Source organism: Miniopterus schreibersii, assembly GCF_964146895.1.
Source record: "Miniopterus schreibersii genome assembly, chromosome: 4".
Taxonomy (NCBI): Eukaryota; Metazoa; Chordata; class Mammalia; order Chiroptera; family Miniopteridae; genus Miniopterus; species Miniopterus schreibersii.
The window spans coordinates 17,093,824-17,120,028 of NC_138105.1; the positions used below are offsets into that span (position 1 = coordinate 17,093,824).

The window sequence follows — 26,205 nt, forward strand, 5'->3', positions numbered from 1 at the left end:
AATCGTACGCCAGAAACCTATATAATTTTATTAACCAATGTCGCCCCAATAAATTCAATAAAAATTAAAGAGACAGTTGGAGGGATTTTAGGATTAGGTATAACTACAGAGAGATTCACTCTATAGTCAAAGTAGGGTTGTAGATACAGATACATATCTACATATTCAATGTATATAGACTCTTTTAATACTTACACACTCGGACAAATATGTATTAGAAATATGGGCATGAAATTAATAGGCCCACAATGTCTCATCTCAAAGTGTACTAGAAAAACTATCTTGGTAAAACATAAAATAGCAAGCAAAGGAACTACTGACATTTAAATAAGTGACAACAGAAATTAAAGTTCTATCAAAGAGAAGATAACATTGAGAAAAACTCATATAAAGTAGAGAAAAAAGGCAGAGATGAAAAATAAAGGAGATTGAAAAAATGTAACAAATCAGTATAAGAAGTCCAAGATCCAGACAAAAGGGAAAAAAAAAAAAAACAGCAGAGAAAAATCAAATACCTACTTTAAAAAATTTCCCAGAACTGACAGACATGAGCTTCCAGACCAAAAAAGCCCACTAAGTGCCTGGCACAATGGATGAAAATAGGTCTACACCAAGGTACAGTACAGTGAACCTTAAGAACACTGAGGACAAAAGGGGGCCCCTTCAAGGCTGGGAAAGGAGGTCACATCTAAGGCATCATAATCAGCTTTGGGCTTCCTAAAGCAACAGCGGAACCTAGAAGGCAATGGAACAAAAGCCTTCAAAATTCTAGAGCAAAATGCTTCCCTAGGTGTGAAGATATGCTAGCCTCCCGTGCAGTCGTCCTCAGAAAGATACTGGGGGCGGTGCTCCATGACGTGAGGCAGTAAGCCAAGAGAAACACATGTGACTCAAAGGAAGGCACTTCAATTAAAACAGCTGGAAAGGAAATCCCAGGACGACAGAGCAGGCCTGGAGAGCAACCTTCTGAAACAGGTCAAAGGGCCAGGAAAGACCGCCACACCCCCAAAGAAGTCAAGAAAATACCTGATGCATTTGAACATATCAAAAAAACCATTAAGATTATTAGGTGAGAGCCTGGGGATGAATTAGTACCACTGGCAAATTTATGATGTGCACACAGAAAATTAAGCAAACAAAAAAATTAACTTCAGGGAAAATCAAGTACTGTTCAGGCAAAGAAAAGTAACCACAGCACACTACATATTTTCAACTATTATAAAGGCTGAGTGCAGATCTAACTGCATTATAGATACAACTATATTAGAATAATAGTGTGAGGGCGGTAAAAGAGAGCTAAATCCTCATTTAAATTGACTGGTAAGTCAACTTTAAAAATGCTGAAAACTGAAAAATTAAGAAGGAGCGCGCTATACATGTTATTTAGCTACAGGGGTAACTGCAAAACAGCTAAAAGAACTAAGGAGCAGGCGGGCAACCAGAAGGCGGCTGCTGTTAGTAATAAGCCTAAAAGATCTACTTGACTCTAATCTTTCTGTGTGTACACCTTGGATATAAAAACAAAATTAAAAGTAAAAAGAAAAGATAAACATATGATTACAAAATGTGTCACAAACAGGGAATGCTGTGCTCAGGGGCAACTAACCTAATTAGGGGAAGGGGAGGTACTCAAACTCCCCTTAGGACAGAGATTACCAAAACTAAGAGGGGCGCTAGCAGGGAGGGGGCGTTCCAGGTAGAGGAAACAGAGCAAGGGGAGGCCTCGAGGCCAGAAAGGATGATGCATTCCACGAACTGGAACAAGTTCCCGGTGGCAAACAGATCACCAGAGTCCACCCTTTCCCCCAAAAGCCCTTGTCTCCCTCAGTCAGTTCACCTTACCCATCCTTTAAGGCCAGGCCCAAGTTCCATTTTCTCAGAAGCTTCCCAGAAGTCTCTGGAACCAAGTGTTCCATCTCAAAACAATGCATTTTATCTACTATCTCATTCTCTGAATTACTATAATTAATAATGTATAATACCATTATACATTCTCGTTGATTATAATAACTCACAGGCATTTAGTGAGTACTTACTATGTGCATAAAATTGTACAGGGTACTGTTAAGTAAGGGAAAGAAGAAAAAAAGGAAGAGGAAAGAACGGGAAAAAGGGAGGGAGGCAAAGACAGAAAGAGAACAAGCAAAGCAGCAGTGCATGGGTGCTTAGTAAGCTCATAACCAGGAAGGCCCGTGGCACATCCGTGTGCTTTCCATAATAGTATTTAAATATGTAAGTTGGCATTCATAAATGCCACTTACTAATTACAAATGGCTCATAAGATGAAAAGTCTTTGGAGAATGGTAGCTTGACTTATTTATTTATTTATTTTTAAATCCTCACCTGAGGATATTTTTTCCATTGCTTTTCACTCACCCCGACCTGGGCCACGTATCGAGCCTGCAACCGAGGTACATGCCCTTGGGTGTAATCGAACCCAGGACCCTTCAGTTGGCAGGCCGACACACTAACCACTGAGCCAAACTGGCCAGGGCTAGCTTGACATTTTTAAAACCAAGATACAAATTTTAGGGAGGAAAAAATACATTGTACTCTATATGTATTCTAAAATAAGCACAAAACTGAATTTTTATAATAATAACAGCGGGATTGTTTTTAATACTTTTTTCTTCCTGATTAGAAAATGTTTAACTTCACAAGGAGAAAACTTGACAAAAATATAGAGAAGAAAATAAGAACCGCCATGATCCCATCTTTCAGATATCCTTCTAGCCTTTGGGGGGAATACAAATAATCTTGTAATCTTTTTATTCACTACATGGTGGAATTTTCCTTCATCATTAAAAATTCTTTTGTAAGATCACTGCATTTGAAAGTCAGTCCATGCTTTTTAAAGAAAAAGAGTTCATTTCTCAGAAATAACTACAGCATTAACTAGGGACAGCTAAATAGTAAGTTAAGCAACCTAAGAGAAATACAAAATCAGTGTTACAAAGCATACCCTGGTCATTGTCGAGATCCTTTCAAACAGATTCTCACTTAAAAATTTTCACCGAAATGTGACGTTTTAAACTTAAAATGGCATTTGGATTACGTTAAACGGATCTGATCCACAGAAAATAAAATATACTTTAACCTTCCAAACAATAGTAGATGTTAATAGAAGCCAATGATTACCTTTCATGACTAACAATTTATTTTCTCCCCCTCTACTCAGCTGGTCATTTTGGCCAGACCTGAACTGGGACAAGATGGCCGTAAAGCTCACCAGATCACATAACTGTGATCACCTCAATTAATTCAGTCACCTAAAATGAAACTGGACTAATGTGCTTAAGAGCATTAACGCTGTTCCTAAGAATGCATGACTGAGCAGAACTGACTGTAAGTACACTTTAAAATACTATATTAAAAATGCAATTCAGCAACACAAGGACAAAAGTTGAAAACAATCTCTTATCAACCTTGACCATGTATAAGATCTCCAAGGTTGCAGATAACTCTCAAATCACACTTCTTATGCTGTTTCTATAGTAATATGAGATTTTTCTAAACTTCTGAAAACGCAACTACTAAAAGTAATGAATAACAATACTAGAAATCAAAGAGCCAGCTTCCTTAAAAAAAACTTTAAAAATTACTATTTTTGCCCAACAGCATGGCTCAGCAGTTGAACACTGACCTATGATCCAGGAGATCGCAGTTCGACCCCCAGTCAGGGCACATGCCCGGGTTGCGGGCTCAATTCCCGCAGGGGGCGTGCAGGAGGCAGCCGATCAATGACTCTCTCATCATTGATGTTTCTCTCTCTCCTTCTCCCTTTCCCTTCCTCTCTCTGAAATCAATAAAAATATATTTTTTTAAAAATTAGTATTTCCTTGCTTTTACAAGATTGACTTTATTGTTCTATACTTGTTCTAAAAATAATGTATTTGAAAAATGTAAAAGGTATTTTTTGATTTCTAAAAACATTATTAATTTTTTGCCATAACATACAATGTTTGTTGGAAGCTGACCAGAACATAAACAGAATGCTTTTACTATTGCAAAATTACAAAACCGTATTCTGTACTTATCAGTGAGTCACTCTTTTAAAATGTACTATTAAGGAGATATTTTCCATATTTTTAAACCATGCATCTTTTTTTTGGCATAAACTCACCCATCTACACTTACTGACACCGCTTTTAAAAGTAATTATTTATTACAAAAGAAATTTTCTAAATCATCAGTAGAATGCTGCCTCTTTGGATCAAAGCCACCAGGCTTCTATACATACACACACACACACTTCAACTATAAAGCACAGAGTCAAAATTATCTAGTCTAACTATTTCATTTTACCAAAGAAAATGCAGGCTAGAAGGAGGTTAAAGTTCTTGTCCACAGTCACACAACTAACTTCATGACAGAAGCTAGACTATCAGTGGTTAAATGTTTTAATAAAGTCCTTTTATGTTTTCCTGGATCAGTCTCTACTTAGGGCCCAAGGTGAACCTTCCAGATACTGAAGTGTACATTACAAGCTTCAAAGCTGCTCATTGACACAAAGTTATATGAAAAGTTTGGGTGCTATAACATAAAGCTCCTAAAACGGAAGCTTCAAAATACTAAGAAAACTATATTCCTGATACCCTAGTCTACAAAAGATTTCATCTACATTTAAAAAGGACAAAGTAAATTAAAATAAATGAATAACAAAGTAAATAGTAAAATAAGCACTGACTACTACAGAGAAAGGATTGTGGTGGGTAATGGGACTTAGATTTTACCTGTAGTTCATTCAATTTTTATAGGATTGTATCCATTGTTAATCAAACTTTAATGTTTAAGGTGAATCTGGGCAATAGATATATGGGTGTTATTTTATACTGTTCTTGAAATTTTCTGTAAGTTTAAAATTATTTCAAGTTTTTAAAGAAATTTTTTGGCACTTTTAAAAAACTATGTATGTTTTTATTAATTTGAGAGAGAGAGAGGAATGGAGGAGGAGAGAGAGAAACACCAATGTGAGAGAAACATCAATTGGCTGCCTCCTGCACACACCCCAACCAGGGATCAAGCCCAGAACCTGGGCAGGTGCCCTGACTGGGAATGTTGAACCGGCGACCCTTCGGTGCATTGGATGACCCCCAACTAACTGAGCCACACCAGCCAGGGCTAAAGGAATATTTTAATAGAAAAACTGGAAAATATAAAAGAGCTCACTCCAACCATTTTTCTTAAAAAGTATTGTTTCAAACACAAACAAAAAAACATGCTATGCATTTGTCAAAACCTACAGACCTTTACAGCACAAAGAGTGAAATTTAATGTATGCAAAATTTTAAAAAACCAAACATGTAGGTTGTTGGTGGTTCCCAGTATGGTAGACAGAATGTGACAAAACAATCTAATGGTATTATAAATGTATGAAACAACCCCCCTGGAAAAGGGTGGGGGGAAAGGTGCTGACCTAAGTAACTTTGGAAATTAGTCGAGTCTGTATGACTGAAGGCAAAAGAAACTATACATATACTCTATCCTCTGGTTGATAAAACTGTTTCACACAAGGGTGTGGGGTTAACAATTCTGACACTGCTACACATGTATATTAGAATAAAAGAATTAGGTAAATGGATAGTGGATGGTGGAAGCCAGATTTCTCACTGTCAGACTGGAAGTTTACAGATAAGTGAGGGGAGAGGCTAGAGTGATCCATGTAGTAACAGATTAGAGTTCATTAGTTTAATATAGATGGTTACATATAGAAAAATTTTAGAGACATATACACACACATATACTTCTTTACTCTGTCAGCTTAGAAGGCCTAGAAGCAATGACACCCTAGTAGCAATGAACTCAGACCTTGGTTTCTAATATCATTCTCTTAATAAAAGGAACCAAGGTTCCTTGGAGAAATGGCTGATTCTAGGAGGTTCAGGAAATATACATGATGAGTCTGATGCCAAAAAGTAAGGAAGTGACTTAAAAAAACACACAACTGAGTTATGACAAAGGGACACAGGTGCCAACTGAAAGAGCTCCCAATGGCCAAAGCTGGAACAATTTGAGCAACAAAATAAAGTAGTATTGGATTGTAACCCAACAAATAAAGTAAATGAATCCATACTGATATCACTGAATAAGTAAATTAAAGGAGGAGACAAATGTCCCATGCAGGAAATTTCCAGATAATTTACATAGTTACTCTGCACTCAATGAGATGGTGGAGTATAACTACCCAATCCTTAAGTGTGGATTGTGCATAGTGACTTCCTTCCAAAGTGTACAGCATGAGAAGGTAGGGGGAGGAAGAGTAATTTTACAGCAAAGAAACTTGACAAACACTACTTCAATCAGGTGATCAAAGTCAACATCAGCAGTGGTTAAGTCATGTTGATATGCATCCTTGATGATATGATATGATATATGATATATGATATGATATGATATATGATAAAATGGCACTTCTATGGTGGTCTTCCCCCCAAATCCACAACCCCAGTCTAGCAGAAAAGCATCAGACAAATATCCATTGAGGAACATTCTACAAATACGTGGCCAATACTCCTGTAAACAGTCATCAAAAACAAGGAAAATTTGAGAAACTATCACAGCCAAGAAGAGTCTAAAGTGACATGATGACCAAATGTAATGTGGTAACCTGTATGGGATCCTGAAACAGAAAACGGAGGTTAGATAAACTGACAATATAAATAAAGTATGTACTTTAGTTCATGATAATGTATCAATATTGGCTAATTGTCACAAATGTACCACACAAACACAAAATGTTAACCTGGAAAACTGGGTTTGGGGTATATGAAAACTGTACTATCTTCTAAATGTTTCTGAAATTCTAAAAACAATATAAAAAGTAAAGTTTATTTTAAAAAATAAAATTTTTTTTAAATATATTTTTAAAGCAAAGAAAAAATAAGAAAAAAGTCTGAAGAATACACAAACTTGAAATTAAGTTTTCCTTTACAAAATTACTGTTTGGCTCTAGCATATGAAGAATGTATCTGTGTACTATTGTACAACAAGAAATATTTAATTTTAAATGTCACATTTAAGCATTAATAAAAATGAAATTATTAAACAGACCCCACTCCCTAAACCCTTGTGTTTCTATTAATAAACTATCCTATCTCCAGGATGACCTCCAAATCACATTCACGACTCTGATTAACTTCTAATATTACTGCAATACATGAATTTAAAAGAAAAACTGTTAAAGATTATACTAAATTGCTGGGGGATTGGAGGCGGTGTAAACACAAATATACATGTGAAAGGAAATTCTTTAATCAGTAAGGGAATATTCCACTCGAAACATTCTTAAATTCAATCAGTATTTAGAACTTTTCATATAAATTGTATTATTCAATTTATTCAATTTATTGTATTATTCAATTCACTGATGTTTCTATCTCTCTCTCCCTCTTCCTTCCTCTCTCTAAAATCAATACAGACATATATTTGTGATATATATATACTTTTTTTTAATCCTCACCTGAGGATATTTTTTTCCATTGCTTTTTCAGAGAGAGTGGAAGGGGGAGAGAGAAACATCAATGTGAGAGACACACATCGATTGGTTGCCTTCCACATACGACCCAGCCGGGGCTGGGGATTGAGCCTGCAACCAAGGTACATGCCCTTGGTTTGAATCGAACCCAGGACCCTTCAGTCCGCGGGCTGAAACTCTAACCACTGAGCCAAATTGGCTAGGGTTATAAAGACATATTTTTAAGAAATAAATAAATAAATAGGCATCATCCACTATTACTACATGAATATGGCTCCACTAAACAGTGTATTTGTTCAAAGGTAACATAGAATAAATCATTAAGAAACCAAGGTAATTATTTTAAAGCCCTAGGACAAATAAATCAGGATGTCACTTGAATCTCTTCAAGCCTTCCTCTTTTTATTAATAAAAATACAAAATTACTATCATGGTAGGATTTATTTTATAACTTAATGTAAACTAATGTGATATAATTGGTGTCTAGGATAGTTGTGCAACCAAACTAGTGGGTGGCATCAATTTAGATGATGCCAGCATTTCCTAGAGCACCTCAACTGGGCCTTGATTTCTACCCAAACAAGGGAGTTGTGCCCTGTTTCCAGGGCAAAGATATAATGATTAAACCAATTACCTCTCCCCTAACAAGTAGCCAACCAGTAGGACCAGGCAAGAAAATAAGAATGGGTCAATAGCAATCCATCGCAGCTACAAAAACAACACAAAGTACACACAGCTTACCGAGAGTGAGTGAAATACAAAAGATAGTTAGATCTGCAGCTCCTGCCACTTACAAATCCTGTTTCTCTATTCATAACAAATTATAAAAGTGCCCTCGTGATATATTTCTCATGTGACAATATCTGCTTAAAACATCATGCCGTTATTTTTAGAATTATACATAGAAATATTTATGGATGAAATGTTATTTCTAGGATTTGCTTCAAAATGGTGGGAAGTATACATGAAACAAGAGTAGTCATTTGTTGATAACTGCTGAAGATAAGTTGTTTGATGCATAAAGTTTATTATACTATATTTTTGTATATATTTGAAATTTGCATAGTAAAAGCTGAAAATGCAAATAAATGTTAGGCAATTACTCTACTACAACTCAATAACAAAAAGCAAACTACCCAATTCAAAAATAGGCAGAGTAGTTAAATATACATTTCTCCAAAGAAAATGCACAAAATGGCCAATAAGCACATTAAAAAGATGCTCACTATCACTAATCACTAGGAAAATGCAAACCAAAACCATAATGAGATACCCCCTTCATACTCATTAGGATGACTTCATCAAAAAGAAAATAACAAGTGTTGATGTGTATGCGAAAAAACTGGAGCCCTTAGGCACTGCTGGTGGCAAAGTAAAATGGTGGGCTGCTATACAAAACAGTATGGCAGGCCCTCAAAAAATTAAAAATAGCATTACCATATAAACCAGCAAATCCACTTCTGAGTATATATCCAAAAGAATTTAAAGCAAGGACTCAAGAGATACTTGTACGCCTATGTTCATAGCAGCTTTATTTACAATAATCAAAAAGGTGAAAGCACCCCAAGTATCTCTCTGCAGAATGGATAAACAAAATATGACATATACATACAACGGAATATTATTCAGCCTTAAAATGGAGGGAAATTTTGATATATCCTCAAGGATGTATCAAACCTTGAGGACATTATGCTAAATGAAATAAGCCAGTCACAAAAAGACAAATACTAAATGATTCCACTTAGATATGAGGTACTTAGAGTAATCAAATGCATAGAAGTAGAATGATGGCTGTCAGGGGCTAGAGAAGGAAATGGGGAGTTATTATTTAATGGGTATGGAGTTTCACTTGGGGAAGGTGAAAAAGTTCTGGAAACGGATGGCAGCGGTGGTTGCCCAACAATGTGAATGTTTTTAATGCCACTAAACAGACTATACAATAAAAAATGGTTAAAATGGTAAATTTTATACATATATGTTTATCACAATTAAAAAACTTTTAAAGAAATAACTCTACCCAGTTTCTCAATATTTTTATAAGTTTTCTTTGATCATTGGCCAAACAGGCCACAAATAGAGCAAAATAACCTTAAAATCTTAACATTGTAAGAGACATTTCATGATAAAATTATAGTAACTTTTGAAACCAAAAAAAATTAAACCACATGGGCACTATTTAGCCCTTCCTCCAGGATCCTGAACATGAATTATGGTTTGGCCTACCAGAGATGAAATTCTTTCCCTTCCTCCACAATCCTGAGAGACCTTATCCAAAAAGATATCATTCCCAAAGCTGCTCTACAATGTCATCAAACTACAATATGAACTTATTAGTGATGCTCACAAGCTGGCAACTTCTTTTGCAGGCAATGAGTCAAGTCTAAAACAAAACATTCTAGTCTATTTTTAAGCCTATATGGCAGTGCCATAATTGCCCACTTACACTCGGTTCAAATCCAAATATCTCAAAACATTTCAGGAAGCATTTGGCAAAATTCATGATATAGGCAAAGATCTATTCCAGTGAAGCAAAGAGGGCTTGGAATGGATGAACAGGAATAAATGCAACACTTAACAGGTATCTCAACAATGGGCCTACCTAGACCTTTCTCAAACAGGGCTTCAGAATGTTTGGACGCACAATCTCAGCTTCAAAATGCAAAGGGGGGGGGGGGATAAAGCTGAGAGGAAGTTATGAACCTAGCGTTTCTGTGTATTCTGCCGCGATGCTAAATTCAACTTGTGCACATACCACACTACCAATCAAAAGCCCTTTAAGGGCAAAACTGTGTTTGCATTTATGAATGAATCATATAGTTTTCATTGCATTTATTTCAATAGAAGACAAGTTCAATTTGATTAAACAAATCAAACAGAAGTCAGAGTGGCCTTTTGTAACAATCAGGGTATCATGCTCCTATCAAGTTGCCTGGGTAATTCCCCAACATTCTATAATTCAAAAGTCTTTTAAAAATGCATATTCTCTGACCAAGCATTTCCACATCTAGAAATTTATACTAAGGAAATACAATAAGATGCATGTAAAAGAAACTTCAGTGAATGAAAAAAATTTTTAAACATCCTTAGTGACCAACAATGGACAATTGGTTAAATTATGGTACAGCCATACAATTTCACACTATACAGACATAAAAATGTGAACCCATCTTATTATATAGCTATATTGTGTGCCTTTGTGTGTGTGTATATATATATATGTGCATGAATATACATGCAAACTTGTGAATGCACATGTATCTTTGAACATGAACAGGTACATATGGGTATGTAAACATACAGGTGTGCACATATGTACAAAGCGTGTATAAAGTATAATCAGGGGCCCATGGAATTGCACCTGTGTGTACAAAGATATGCCTGTATATGTATGTATAGGTACATATGCCTATATTTGGACTGTGAGCCTGTGTTTTAAGTAGGTGTGTGTTTATCCTTGTAATCACTGCTTAGAAGCTATGACCTTGAGCAAGTTACTGAGCCTCTGGGAGTCTTCACTGTCGTCTATCCATTACCAAATCCTGCCTTATAGGAGTTTTGTGAGAATAAGTGAAATAATGGCTGTAAAGCACTGAGTGCTGTGATTGGAGCATAGTAAATGCTCATAGTAAATCAATATTAGCTTTCCTTATCTGTACACATATATACTGATCTATATTTGTATATATTTACATAGCTATAAATCCAAAGATACACATCAAAATATTAACTTTGGTTATCTATGGGTGATAGGTTTTTGTTGTGGGTTTTGTTTTTTTTTTGGCTTTCATATTTCCCAATTTTTCTAAGATTATTTCTCTTTTGAAGCTTATGTCTTCAAAATAATGATGGGCTTTCCCTGACATACCTCAATTCTGTGCATTTAAAGCTATTAAATGTACACCAAGGAATGCATAATTTTGATTCTCCACCAAATTATTTTGTATTCTAGCAGTATGTGAGCACTACCTAATCGCTCAAGAAGATGGCAGTACAAAGAAAAGCCGCGGCATTTTGCTTGTTTGCCTTACCCAAGGCAATACGAAAAGAATGAGTTAAATCACACTACCGGGTACTGGCGATTTGCAAACATCTTTGTGACAGTTAAGTGACACCTATCATTCTATTTTCTTAAAGGGAGAGGAACCCAGAGCCTTGCCCAAGGTCATACCAAAAAAACATGTGCCAGACCCCAGGCTGTGAGGGATCTAAGGACTAGACTGCCTTGCCACAATTTGGGTGTGTTTATGAAACCAAGAAGCTAAATTCTTAACCAGTCATTTCAGGAGTCCAGCTGGAGGAAGGAGGAAATGACAACCCAGGGCTGCCGACGGCAAAACAAACCAGTCAGTAACTGACCGCTCCAGGGTTAATGCGAATGTATTAGCTGCATTGTTTTTTCCTTATTTTAAAACACAGACCGGTTCGTTTCATAGAAGCACGATGGACATTTCACGCAAATTATACTGAAAGCATCTGAAACACGACAAAACGCAAGCAGTTCTCGGCGGCCCCAGTCTCAATTCCCACAGTCACGACGTGCTAATACCTCTCAAACCCCTGCAGAAGGTCTCTGAATTTCCAAAAGAAACCGGGCTACAGAGAGTGGCGGGTGAAACAAGCGGCTCTTTCCCCTAGGGCCTCAATTTCTAAATCATACCCTAGATAATAACCCAATCATCTCCCATACGTTTCCTCCCCAGCTATGCTATTAAACCTCGGTGAACGTCATTTCCAAGCTATTAAAACACACACCCAGGCACACGCCCTGCAGCCTTCCACGTAGCTCGACATTTTGGGGCATCATCGAAGTGAAACAGCGCCTTTTCCGAATTTACTGCAAAAAGCGGGCTTCTCTTCGTCTCATTTTTTACTTTTGTCTTAAAAAGGAGGCGTGGGGGATGGGTCCCACACGGACGAGGCTCTGAAACCCTGAGTAATCGCATCTCGCTGCGGGGAACCGTCGGCGGCAGTAGCAGCGATTTTAATCTCTTCTCTCCGCCTAGTTTCCTTTTCCATTTCATGCTTGTTTTTTCCCTTCCCAACGACATCAAACCAAAGGTAGAAAAAGGAAAACCGAATGTCCCCAGGTCGAGGTCTCCGGGCGGTGGCGGGTTCTGACTCGGGGACCCGCCCGCCGTGGGAAATGCAGGGAACGCGGCCGGGCAGAGGCTTTCCCACCGCCCGTGTCCCGCCCGAGGTGGCGGAGGGACCCGCCCGGCCCGCGGCCGCCTCGAATCCGAGCCCGGGGCCCGACCGGCCGCCCAGGCCCAGCGCGGCCTCCCAAGCCGCGGCGTCGCGTCGGCCACAGGCCCGGCCCGAGAGGCCAGGAGCGGCCGGCGGCGAGGGCAGGGCCGGGGGCCGAGGGCGGGGCCCGGCCCGGGTGGGACCCGGCGCGGCTCACCTGCTGGTACCCGCCGCCGCAGGCCGGCTCCACCGCAGCCAGAGCCGCCAACGACAACGCCATGGCGCAGCCGGCCGAGGGACGGGGGCGGACGGACGGGCGGGCGGGCGGGCGAGCGGAGGAGGGACGCGGGCGCCGCGGCCGGGAGCGCTGCGAGGCCGAGGGGTCGCGTCGGGTGGGTCGCGATGGCCGCCGCCGCTTCCTGCGAGCCGCTCTCCTCGGGCTGTGAGCGCCGCCGCCGCCGAGGCTCCGACTCGGCCCCCGGGGAGGAGGCGGGACAACGGCGACGACGCTGCGCCGCCGCCCCGCCCCCGACTCGCGCAGCCCGGCCGGGCCCCGCTCCGCCGCCCTCGCCCCGCGGGGCCCGGCCGGGCGGGGTCGTCTCTCCTCCGGCGCCTCCCAGGCCGAAGCGTCGGACTCGAGCCCACCGAAGACGACTTGCCGCAGGCCACCGCGGACAGGGCGACGCTGGCGACGAGCACCTCGTCCCCGCGCCGTTTCCCCTGCGAGCGCTCCCTGGCCTTCCGCGCCCCCCGCGTCCGGAGCCCGACGGGACAGGGGTCGTGGACCCCCCGGGAGCCCGACGGGACAGGGGTCGTGGACCCCCAGGGAGGTTGACCTGGTCCCCGGTGTGTGGCCGCGGGATCCCAGCTCTGCCCACTCCCTCCCTTCCTGTCTGCCACCCTCCGGGGTCAGAGGTCAGTCACCTCCAGGGCAGAGGCCAGATCCGGCCCGGCGACCTTGGAAAAGTAAATAACATTCAGATTTCACTGTCCACAAATTAAGTTTCATAGGAACACGCCGCTCCCATTTGTTTAGCGTGACCGACAAACCCTAAATTATTTGCTCTTGGGCCCTTTGCAGAAAAAGTTTGCTGACCCTAAACTCTCGAAAACTTCTTGGAGTGCAAAGCCTATTTGGGGGGAGGGGGAGCGAGGATAATAGCACCCTCGTTTCCACGCAGCCCTTGGGGTGTTTCAACGGCCTCACCCGTGGATATAGACACGGCCTTTTCGGAACCCAAGCTCCCTGAGCTGATAGGAAAGGCAACGCTTCCAAGAGCGCGCCAGCCTGGAGCTTTCCAGGGACAGGGACAGGTGCGAAGGTGGTGAGGGACCTGAGGGCCGGCCTGTGGAAGAGCTGGAAGGATGGAGGAGATCATTGTTACCCTTTCACAGATGTGGAAGAGATTAAATACCTGACCCAATAACGGAGCTAGTAAACCCGGAATGTAAACCCATTAAGCCGGCTTTTTAAACCATTGTCATGCAGCTAAATTATGCACCTCGAGGACAAGAGTATCAGTCTTTTGAATATTCGGTGTCTCCCGCAGTGTGCGGGCCTGCGAGGTGCCTGGTTTCTTCCTATCGCCCCCAGCCATCTCCGATGACTTCCGCCCGCCTGTCCAACACAGAAGAAAACTTGATCTTTGAGGCTTGCTGCAGTTTCTTCTTGATTGCCTCTCCGCGTTGGTAGCCTAGGGTTGGCATGAATATGACGATCGGTTTGGCGTCTAATTTTCAAGTTTAGTTAACTACGTATTTTAAAACAGCTGCGTTCTGAAACTGCCCTGAGGTTTTCTGTACGTAGGAGCCAATAGTAGTAAAAAATTCTAGACATGTGTGTTCCTCACTCGGAGTTCTCTGCTAGTATCCAAACTCCTACATGTCTGTCCCCATTTCCAGCAACAGGCCAATCTGAGAGTCTCAAAGTGGTACTCTCCTTACCCTGTCCCTCAGTTGTTTTTAATCCAGAAAAACAAACAAAAAAACCTTTAAAGGTAATAAGGTACAGTGAATCATCCCCAAAATGGTGTCCTACCTTGTGATCTTATATAAGGGAAAATCTCATCAGTAGAAAGTAGAAATCCAGACTTCTTTGCTCAGATATTCTAAACTTACATATAAGAAGGAATAAAAAAGAAGCTGTCTGTGCTGCCACATATGGCCATTGGAACTACAGCTGCCATCTTTCTGCGGAAAAGTTGCTACCCCTCTCATCTACCTCTTTCCTAAACTACTTTCTCCCTCAATAGCTATACACTCCCAGCATATGGACATAAATATTTATCACAATATAAATACTGGGCTTTCTTACAGGAATATTTTCTCTCGAAAGAAAAAAAAAATGTGATCTCTAGCTTCCAACCTCCCTTACCCTCTCCTCTTCTTTCTCAAACCAAAATGTTTTGTGTTAATAGTAAAGAGTAGGTCTTTTCTTTTTTCTTCTCTGAGTTTCTCCCAAAGCCTTTAATAAGTAAATTGAGATGATTTGTGTTGATTCAGTGGATGGATATATTGGGGGATTGAGAAATTGAGTCTCCACTGTATAAGGTATCCAGCTGGCAAGCAAATTGTCCAGGGAAGGGAAAAACTCTGAATCTCTGACTCGTGGATCCAGGCCCTCTGCAAGCCACGCAGACAGAGGAGATGATCCAAGGCTGTAAAAACTGCACTCTTTGGCTTCATCTTGAGATGTTGTCAAGAGAGTTTCCATAGAGAAAGTTATTCATTTCAGATTGCTGCACTTAGAAACTTATTTCCCCACAGAATAACTGTAATAATTTCCATGTGCAATCCTTTTTATGGGACTTGCTGACTCTGAATCATCCATCCTGAGAGAGAAGAGAAATATTATGGACAAATAAGAGCATAGCTCATGTCTGTTTTTCTGTATTCTCCCGGTTTAGATAAAAATTTCTTCCAGGATAGATGAGGTCTTCTGTCTTTCACATCCACCTGAGTCCTACAAAGCACTGAGCTCAGTGAGTAACCAAGAAGGGTTTGTTAAATTTTAAACAAAGCCTCACTGGCCCAATATCTCATTTCAGGCCTTAATGTGTCTAGCTAATCTTTACTGGGCTCCAACTGAACCATGGGGTTCCATTTCTACTGACTTACTACTTCTCATTCTCACTACTTAACTACAAGTTTCATTAAGGGCAAAAGGTAGTATCTTCATATTGCAAATAAAGGAACTGTCCACTAATGATTACTACTGTTTGTGGAGCACCTCCTGGTCTTTGACCCTTTAATATGTCATCTCCTTAATCCTCATGACAAGTTCATTCCACAGATGAAGAGGCTAAGGAAATGTATATCCCTTGCTCAGCTAGTGAGTGGTCGAACCACAGTTCAAACTCAGATCTGTTTGACTACAAATCTTGAGCACTGCTCTGGGTGTGGAGGGAAATACAGGACATAAAAAGACCAGGTCCACCCTTGGGGTCTTCACGGTGAAATAGAGAAGATAGTAAACACATATTCAAGACATTTTTAATATGAAAACTGCAAGTTAATTACAGCTGTGCTGAACTGTATTAACTAATGCTGAGAGATGGTGTAGAGAATTATCTGACCAGGGGGCATAATTAGGTAAGAATTGAGGAGAACGGGCTTTGAATGAGAAAAAGGCTTTGTTGTGATGGGGGAAAGGGAAGACATACCAAGTCATGAGTTTGCTTATACAGAAACTCAGAACAAGGATCAGCAAACTTTTATGAAAAGGGATAAATAGTAAACACTTTGGACTCTCTTGGCCACAAGCTTTCTGTCAAAACTACTCCACTTTGCCACTGTATTGTAAACACAACTATAGACAATATTGAACAAATTGGCATGGCTGTGTTCCATTAAAACTTCATTTATGGGAACTGAAATTTGGATTTCCTACTGTTTTCACATGCCATAAAATATTATTTTTCTTTTAATTTTTTTCAACTATTTAAAAATGTAAAAACTATTCTTAACTCTCATTTCATATAAAAAGCAGGCAGTGAGCTGGATTTGGGTCCCAGAGTAGTCTGTCAACCCCTTAGCTTAGTAACAGATCAAAAAAAGTTTGTGTGTTAAGAGATTGAGTAGGAAGTTCAAACCACAGAGTAATGCAGAAGGCCTAACAGAGAGGGAAGGAAAAGAGAGAAGAAAATGAGAATTTATAAAAGATCTTAAAACATCAAGGGCTTGTGCAAAAAGGTAAGGAGAGGATAGGGTTAACTGAGTAGGAATTCAACATGAACTCCTGATTCCTTGGTTTACCTTCTTGCCACTGGAACACCATTCATTCATTCAACAAATATTAATTTAGCACCAATATGGGCAAGCACTGTGGCCTTCTGCCTAGAAGCTGAAACTATAAAACAATAGTTTCTCATTTATTCTCCGAAATGAAATTAAGAAATCTTAAGGGTGGTTATTTACTTATTTTAGTTGCATATCACAAGTTTTGGTATGCTACACCTTTTTAAAATATGTTTTTATTGATTCCAGAGAGAGGAAGGGAGAGGGGGAGAGAGAGAGAGAAACATCAATGATGAGAGCGAATCATTGATCAACTGCCTCCGGCACACCCCCTACTGGGGATCAAGCCTGAAACCGGGGCAGCTGCCCTGACCGGGAATCAGACTGTGACCTCCTGGTTCATAGGCTGACACTCAACCAGTGAGCAACACCGGCCGGGCAGTATGCTAGGTCTTTATTTTCATTCATATCAAAGTATTTTCTAATTTCCCAAACTTCTCAGTTATTGATTTCTAATTTCACTCCATTATGGTTGGAGAACATATGTTATATTATTTTAATCCTTTTAAATTTATTGAGGTTTGTTTTATGCCCTAGCATGTGGTTTATCCTGGAGAACCTTCCATGTCTACTACAGAAGAAAGTATATTCTGCTATTGTTGAGTGGAATGTTCTATAGGTGTATGTGAGGTTTAATTGATTTATAGTGTAATTTAAGTCTTCTATTTCTTTGTTGATCTTCTGCCTAGTTGTTTTAGCCATTATTGAAGGTGGATTATTGAAGTCTCCAATTATTACTGTTGAATTTTTTATTTCTCCCTTCAATTGTGTCAGGTTTGCTTCATATTTTTTAATGCTCTATTGTTAGGTACATGTATGTTTATAGTATTTACTCATTTTATACACTGTCTTGACCCAAAAAAATATTTAAGTGGCTACAGGATAGCAAGAAATCACAGATTAAAAGTAGATGAGCCCTAGCCAGTGTGTCACAGTTGGTTGCACCACACCTTGTCCTGTGCACCCAAAGGTTGCTGGTTCGATTCCCAGTCAGGGCACATGCCTGGGTTGAGGGCTCCACCGTGATAGGGAGCCTGAGGGAGGCAACCAATCAATGCTTCGCTCTCCCATCAATGTTTCTCTCCCTTTCTCTCTCTCTAAAAATCAATAAAAATATTTTTTTAAAAAAAGAAGCAGATGAAAAAGCAAAAGCAAAACAAGAGTGGCCCATGAAACAGACATTCCCTTCCTGTTCTCTGTTGTCTCCATGACAGAACCTGGCACACGATAGGTCCTTGTGGGATTGAAATAACATCAGGAAAGAGGTTAACCCAAAAATGAAGTTCTACATTTTACAAGTGTCCCATAAATTCAGTGTGCAGTTGAAGTGGGGACTGCCTGGTTGTACAATTGATATTGACCCTGAGCTAAATAAAACAAGAGATGATACCAAAACCGATGAAGAAATTCCTTCCAGGAGTCCTTACTAACATTTAATTACAAAGACGCTACACTGCCCCTTCTGTCCTAAACAGAATATATACTTTACGTTTTGGGGATGTCTCCAGCCAGGAGTGATGCTACAAGCTGGTCCTTGTGTTGACTGCTACATTTGATGGTGCCATTGCCCACTGCCACCCTCCAGGGATAGCCAGCCCAGTATAGTCATGCAAATGGCACCCCCCCACACCCACCCTGCATGTGGCATTTTACAGGTGGCGACCCCATAAAATCTTTGAGTGACCCCTCTACTGACAGTATATTTAGGAGTCACAGTCTATTTAGGGGTATTGTGGGTGTCAAAGGAATGAGGGACACCTAAGTGCCCACAAGGAAATCAAGTGACTGCTCCTCATCTTTTGGACAGACCAATGGTGATAACCAATTGCCTTGCAAAAAAGAACAAGGCAAGTAGGGAACGCTCTTAACTCTCTACCCCTCAGGCCGACCTGTGAGGCAAGAAAAGGGTTTCTCACATTTCCCAGGATGGTAGTTTTCTTACTGTGTTTAGGGAGTGTCATAGGAAACACAATTACACGAGGGAAATTCTAAAGCTGGGAGCTCTGCACTGCCAGTGGTGTGTCAGGGGAGAAACAATGTGTGCTAATGATCACACAGAAGGGAGGCAGCCCACCAGGGGCCTCCACTGGAAGAAGCTGACGTCGCTTCAGCGCAGCAGCAGCCTGAGAGCACAAGGCTGGTTCCCGCAGGCCCTCAGGGAGCTCGGCCACGGTGACTCGGAGCAGGCCTCAGGCAACGGACGAGAGAGAATCTCCAGTTCTGAAGATTGCACCTTAGGTTTTAGGCAGAAATCCTGGCCAGATTATTCAAGAACTCCTCTTTAACACTACCCTGCGTGGGGCTCTCCCTCGTCACATCCTCAGTCACTAAAGCCCACAGATGGGAAGACAAGCCCCCTTCTCTGCCAGGTTTCTCCCCTGGAGTCAGCAGGGCTCTCTCTAATGGGGGGTGGCTCAAGGTGGGATGGCACCCTGGAAACAAACCCTTTCCTGAGTTGAGTGTAATAAAGCTGGTCACAAAGACTCAGATTTCAGTTTTAGATGGCATAACAGGCCCCCGGCTAAGTGGCTGAGCGGAAGCTGATGGGGTTCTTGAAACACCAAACATCCTCTCACCTTGTCTTTCCATTTCCTGGTAAGCCAGTGACACTCCATATGCCAGCCTGGTTAATACACTAGCCTGCAAGTCATCCAGAGCGCCAGCTTGAATCCTACTGACGTTCTTCATCATACAAAGTCTGCAGGCACATTTGTTGTTGTTCACGGCCCTGACAAAGATGCTCTGATGTCACTGGCTCCAAGAGCACAACTTTAATAATTCACATATATTGAGTACTTACTTTATGCCAGGGACTGTGCCAAGCAATTTACATTTATTATCTTTTTCACCACTGGCAATAGACATATGAAGTGAAGTCTATTTCTTTTTCTTTTTTTAAATATGTTTTTATTGATTTCAGAGAGAGAGGGAAGGAGAGGGAGAGAGAGATAGAAACATCGATGATGAGAGTCATTGATCGGCTGCCTCCTGCACACCCCCACCAGGGATAGAGCCCGCAACCCAGGCATGTGCCCTGACTGGGAATCGAACCATGACCTCCTGGTTCATAGGTCAATGCTCAACCACTGAGCCACACTGGCTGGGCTGGAATCTATTTCTATCTCTATTTTGTGTTGAGAACAAGTCACATGGAGGCTAACTATCTTGCCTATGTCTGTGTGTCATAGAAAATTCGGGCTAACAGGGCTTTAGAAATCATATAATGATTCTTCACCTTATAGATGAGGAAACAGCTCAGAAAGGGTAAGTCATGTGCCCGTGATCACACAGCCAGGAACTGGCAGAGCTGATACCTAACACCAGGTTCACTTCATCCTTGAACCATACAATTTACCACTTTGGGCTAACACACGTCAATCACCCTGGCCTCCTGTTCTCTGAGTCCATGGTCCATCATTTATGATTTGAGGATGCGTGCCATCCCCAAGTCGGCTGTCACCACGCCACCAAACTATGATTCAAACGGGAGGGGGCATCCTGCTCTCTCTGCATCAGACTGATGATGACGTCAAGCTTTATGACTCAGAACACTCCGAAGCTCTTTGGCCCTTATAACTCTCCCCACAGGAAACCCACCAGGTGCCTGGTTACCTTTTGAGTTTTTTGTGGGTTGCAGACAACGCATCTAAAAATAGATCTGTCCCTAGCTCTGCCAGAAGAAGCTTGCAGCCTAAAAATGTCACTCCCTTCTCTCTTCCATAACACAGACTTTACTTCCTTCCCAACCCAGCAGCTGCCTCAGGGCAGCCTTTCTCCCACCTGGAGATTAGACTTCCTTCTCAGGAAGAGAGAGAAGTATCTCTTGACAACAGAAAAGGAAAACCTTTCTTATGAAGTTTGGCAAAAATTGCCCTTCTAAAGCCAACTGACTTCAAGGAAGAAGGTGTGAGTCTCTGACCTAGTCTTTTACCTCCTCAAGATCAACTAAATGGGACAATGTAGGTAAAAGTGCTTTGTAAATTGCAAATACCAGGAGCTGTCACATGCCTCTGCACGTGTTCCTGCATCATCAACACAGCAGCGAGCAGAAGGGACGACTTTTCTTGTGATACCTCGGGTAACACAGATTTTCCAGGCCAGGGAGTTTTCCTGGCCTGGACTTTCTGTGGGTAACTCCTTGTGTGCTGAGATGAGGTTAGGACCACTGCAAAATTCCATTTCTGAGGCTGGGCTCATGCCGGCTAAAATGGGGTGCAGATGCTGGAATGAGTCAGGGAGCATTTCAGTCAGCCAACAAACTGAGAACACAGAGAGAGAGCCTTGTTCAGCCATGGGAGGACCTCCCAGTTGAGTCTGCCACTGTTAACCTGGAGTTGCTCTCAAGACAAAGACAAGTTTGCTAACTTCCTGCCAGGGGCATGTGATGTTTGAGCTCCATGGAACACTTTGTCATTTTAGAGATGTTTTCAGTTCTTTTATTTTATTCATGCATTCATTCATTTCAGTAAATAGATGTTTAATTCTTACTCCATGGGCAGCCTTCTCTATTTAAAAATTTCCTCTGTTTTCTGCCCACATACAAAGCCCACACACCGTGAGTAGGGGTTGAAGGTAAATAGGCTTTGTTTAAATACAAGAAGTAAAGATACACCTGTTTCCATTGCATCAACTCCCTGCCACCCTCCTTGACCTTCACTATAAACTAGAGGGCACTTTGGGGATATTTTCTATTCCTGGGAACCACTGTGTTCCTGGAAAGCACTGTTTTCAGAATGCCATTGTACTCTTCTTATAGTGTTTTTTTACAGTGTTATTACAGTATTTATTGGGCACTCTAATGCCTGCTTTTATAGAGGAAATATAAAAGCAATAACAATAACAACACAAACACACACATCATTAAGAGGAACAAGACCTGTCAGATGTGCCTGGGTTTTACCTACTTATAATGGCATTACCAAGCGAAAGGAAATACTCAAAATAGTTAATGCCTGAAGCCAGGCAACATGCATATTCCACATCCTACCTATCCATGCCAGGACAGACGGCAATAATCAATTGCAACGCTCCCACTGAGAGCAGACGCCCCTAAGAATCCTTCTCAGCACAGCGCCCTGAGCAGCCCCTGCCTGAGCTGTCCAGAGTTGGCAGGTAAAACACAATCCATCCATCTCCTCTTTCCATCCATGTATTTTTGACCAAGTTCAACAGTTCAGAAAAGGAAGAAATGGCCATATGCGCTGGAGGCTGGGAAAGATGCCCCAGGGGAGGGTAATGTTAGTGGTATCCTGAAGGAGTGATCAAATTTGGGTAGAGCTGGTAAATAGAGGAGAGGAGGGAGGAAGGGTAGTATTTGCTGTAATGAAACTTTTTTCATTTTTAAAATAGGTAGTCAAGTCTATGTTTCTCTTTCTCTTTCTATTTTTAAAGAATAGTTTGTTGACTTTTAGAGAGTGAGGAAGGGAAAGAGAGAGAAACATTGATGTGAAAGCAAAACATCGATTGGCTGCCTCCTCCACGATGTCCCCTACAGGGGGACATGTCCACAACCCAGACATGTGCCCTTGACCTGGAATTGAACCAGCAACCTCCTGGTGGACAGGATGGCACCCAACCAACTGAGCCAAACCAGCTAGGGCTCTCTCTCTTTTTTTAAAATGACACCCTGGCTTTCATTTAGGGAGGTCTTCCTCGCCCCCAAGATCATGAACAAACATTTGTCTATATTTTTTACTAATACTTTTATAGTTTTCTTCTGTACATGAATATATTTGGCCAAGTTGCAATTTATTTGGGGATAAGGAATGTGGTAGGAGTCCAGCTTTTTAGAAAGAATGGCTAGCTACATCTCATACCATTTGTTGAATAATCATTTAAAAAGTCTCCTTTATCATGTACAAAATCTCTGTTTATACATGTGCTTATTTCTGGATCACTCTTTTTTTTTCTTTTTTTTTCTCCTCTGTTCATATGTGTTATTGGGAGTCCTGCTTTTTAGAAAACTGGATTCACAAAAACTTCAACATACAAATTAGATAAACTAAAGCTGTCCTAATTACCCCTGAAGTGAGTCAATTTTTTTTAAAGCTTAAATTTATACAGATCTTTTAAAATAACAGCTTTATTGGTATATAATTCTCATGCCACACAATTGATTTAAAATGTACAATTCAGTGGTTTTCAGTATATTTGCAATGTGCAACCCTCACCGCAATCAATTTAGAACCCTTGCATCACTCCTAAAAGAAACCCCGTGTTCACTAGCAGTCATTTCCCATTTCTTCCCAGCGCCCTCCAGCCCTAGGCAACCACTTATCTACTTTTTGTCTGTACAGATTTGCTTATTCTGGATATTTCATATAAATGAAATCATACAATACATGGCCTTTTGTATCTGGCTTCTTTCACTTGACACAGTGTTTTCAAAGTTCATCTATAATTTAACACATATCTGTACCTTCTTTCTTTCTGAAAATTGAGATAAGATTCTTAGAACATGAAATTAACAATTTAAAGGTGTACCGTTCGGCCCTGACCGGTGTGGCTCAGTTGGCTGAGCGTCACCCCATCCACCTAGAGGTGGCCAGTTCGATTTCTGGTCAGGGCAGGCACCAGGGGCGCAGGTTCGATCCCTGGTAAGGGACAGACAGGAGGCAGCCGATCTCTGTTTCTCTCTCATGGCTGTTTCTCTCTCCCTCTCCCTTCCTCTCTCTAAAAATAATAAAAACATATTTTTAAAAGTATACAATTCGGCGGCAGTTAGTACTTCATTATGTGGGGCAACCATCACCTCTATCTAGCTCTAAACATTTTCAGCACCTCCAAAAGGAAACCCCACACTCATGACACAGTCACTCCCTATTTCCCTCCCACCCCAGCCCCTGGTAACCACTAATCGACTTCTGTCTCTGTGGATTTGCCTGTTCTGGACATTTCATATAAATAGAATCATACATGTGGCCTTTTACGTCTGACTTCTTTCACTTAGCATAATGTTTCCAAAGTTCATCCATATTAGAGGATGTGTATCTATACTTCATTCTTTTTATTGTTGAATAGCCCACGGTATGGATATACCACGCTTTGTTTATCTACTCATCAGTTGATGAAAATTTTGGTCCTTTCAAATTTCTGGCTATTATGAATAACGCTGCTATGAACGTCCATTCATGTACGTGTTTTGTGTGAGCCACGCACTCTTTGAAAAGGAGCATTATCTTTTGCATAAAGTCATATACTTTGCAATGCCAGTCCTGTGACCCATCTTTTTGGGATGATTGTTTCGTTAAAGCCAAATGGAATTTTATTTGTGGAGGCCTTAATCCTATCAGTCTAGGTTACTATTAAGTAAAGTCAATTAAGAAATGAAGAAATTAATTAAGAAAAACTGCAGTGTGGGGAAGGTCATGAGTAGGTGGATGCTCAAAAGGATCCAGCGATAATGATGGAGGTGGTAGTTAAGTACCACCAAGTACCAAAGTCTCTAATTACACTCGTTAAGTTCTTTTCTTTGCAAAAATAGGATCCCGGTAATTTCATCCATTTGTTTAGGGGCTAGAGGTTCCATTTTTAAACTAGCTTAAACATTTAATAGGTTTTGCCTATTAATCCTGCCATTAACAGGATTGCCACCGACAAGGTTCAATGAAAGAAATCAAAGAAATAAAACAAAGAGTTTTTTAATAGACCCTACTCCCCCACTAAACTCTAAGTTCTTTTTAAAAAATTTTTATTGAATTTATTGGGGTGACACTGGTTAATAAAATTACGTAGGTTTCAAGTGTACAATTCTATAACACATCATCTGTATATTGTATTGTGTGTTCACCACCCCAAGTCAAGTCTCCTATCACCATTTATCCCCCTACACGCTCTTCTACCTCCCCCTACCAGACCCTAAGTTCTTGAGAACAAGGATTGGATCTTGTTTGTGGCAGGCAGACTATACATGTGATATATCTGTTAAATTAATTTAAAAATTCTAGCCATTGCCCCACTCACCTCTCCCATCCCATTGTTTATGCCCCCAGACCCCAGCCTCACCGGTTCCAAGGGACAAAATGGGCGGATTCTCAGCTCGTGATCTCTCTAAGGCAGGTGTTGTCGGAAGATTGTCTTTAGTGTTTTGGGGACAAGAGGGGGTGGCATCAACAGCAGAAAACCAAATGATCCTGTTCAGTCATGTCCTTCACCTGCCACTTCGGAAAGAAAGGTCATGTCTTCATACTTTGGAGTTTGTACCAAGAAACAAAAACAAAGAGTTTAAGTACTAAATCAAATGGACTTGACCAAACCCCAAAGGCGGCTGTGGGGGTGAGCAGACGCAGCACTGGAACCTCCTGCCCCTCCTCCCGGGGCGCCCTGGCCGCCCAGTGTCGCCTCCTCGCAGCTCTGGGAGAAGCAGAATCAGCCGGCAATGCTGCTATTTCCAGCCCTGAGCCTGTTGGTGGACGCTGGCAGCGGACTCTGGGCTTTGTTCTGGAAGCGCCTTCACCTCCGGCCCCCCAGCCATGTCCTTACTCTGCAGACCCATAGAAGACAAACTGCAGGGAGGTCCAAAATGCCCCCTTTGGGAAAAGGCCTCTTTGCCCTTGTTAGCTAAACCTTGGCAGACTAGCCAGGCCAGAGGCGACACGTCCCATCAGTAAGTGCCTGAAAAAGCCCACGGAAGGCTCAGCCCTGACCAGACAGCGGCAGTTGTGGATGTGCAGTGGCTGGCTCCTCGTGTACTAGGCACCTGGTAATCGGTTCAGCGGTCACCTCCTCAGAGGGCGCTGTCCTGGCACCTCGCAGAGCCCTTGAGGCCCTAAAGATGAAATTGCTGTCTGTCTCAGCCCCCACAGAGCCCTAGTCCTGCCTCCCTCTTAGTCACAGGGGCTCTGCAAGGGTGAGGGGTGACAGGGCCACCATCTGCAAGGGTGGCGGTGGTCCTTTTGATTAGTAGGCACTCAGTTTTTCTCTGGTTTTAGCTCGTTTTGATGACATGATTGTGATTTCCACCCTGTCCCAGAGCAAACAGAGCTGTCTCCCAGTGTTCCTTGCTAATTTCATGCACCATCAGGTTTCCTGTTCTCTCATGTTTCCATTAGGCCTTGTTTCCCACTCTGGGGTGTGGGAACATTGTGGGGAGCACATTGTGATGTGCTGGCATGCTGGGGGGCAGGGGAGGCCACAACTAACCTGGGGCGAACTTGTCCCTTGGCAACACCAACCCCCACGAAGCTCACTCCCCGCTCCCTACCTGCACGCCCAGGGCAGCCCTGGCTCACCGACCACAGCTAAGCCTGGAA

At 41.7% G+C, this 26,205-nt stretch overlaps 1 protein-coding gene across 1 annotated transcript in view; it reads right to left on the reverse strand.

Moving 5' to 3' along the window:
* The window catches only part of NDFIP1 (Nedd4 family interacting protein 1), a 42,318-nt gene extending 29,126 nt beyond the window's left edge, over positions 1–13,192 (reverse strand). The window contains exon 1 of the mRNA XM_081134894.1: positions 12,876–13,192. Coding sequence (XP_080991020.1) covers positions 12,876–12,938 — 63 coding nt within the window. The 5' untranslated portion in view covers positions 12,939–13,192. The remainder of the gene's footprint in view (positions 1–12,875) is intronic.
* Between the last annotated feature and the right edge of the window lie 13,013 nt (positions 13,193–26,205).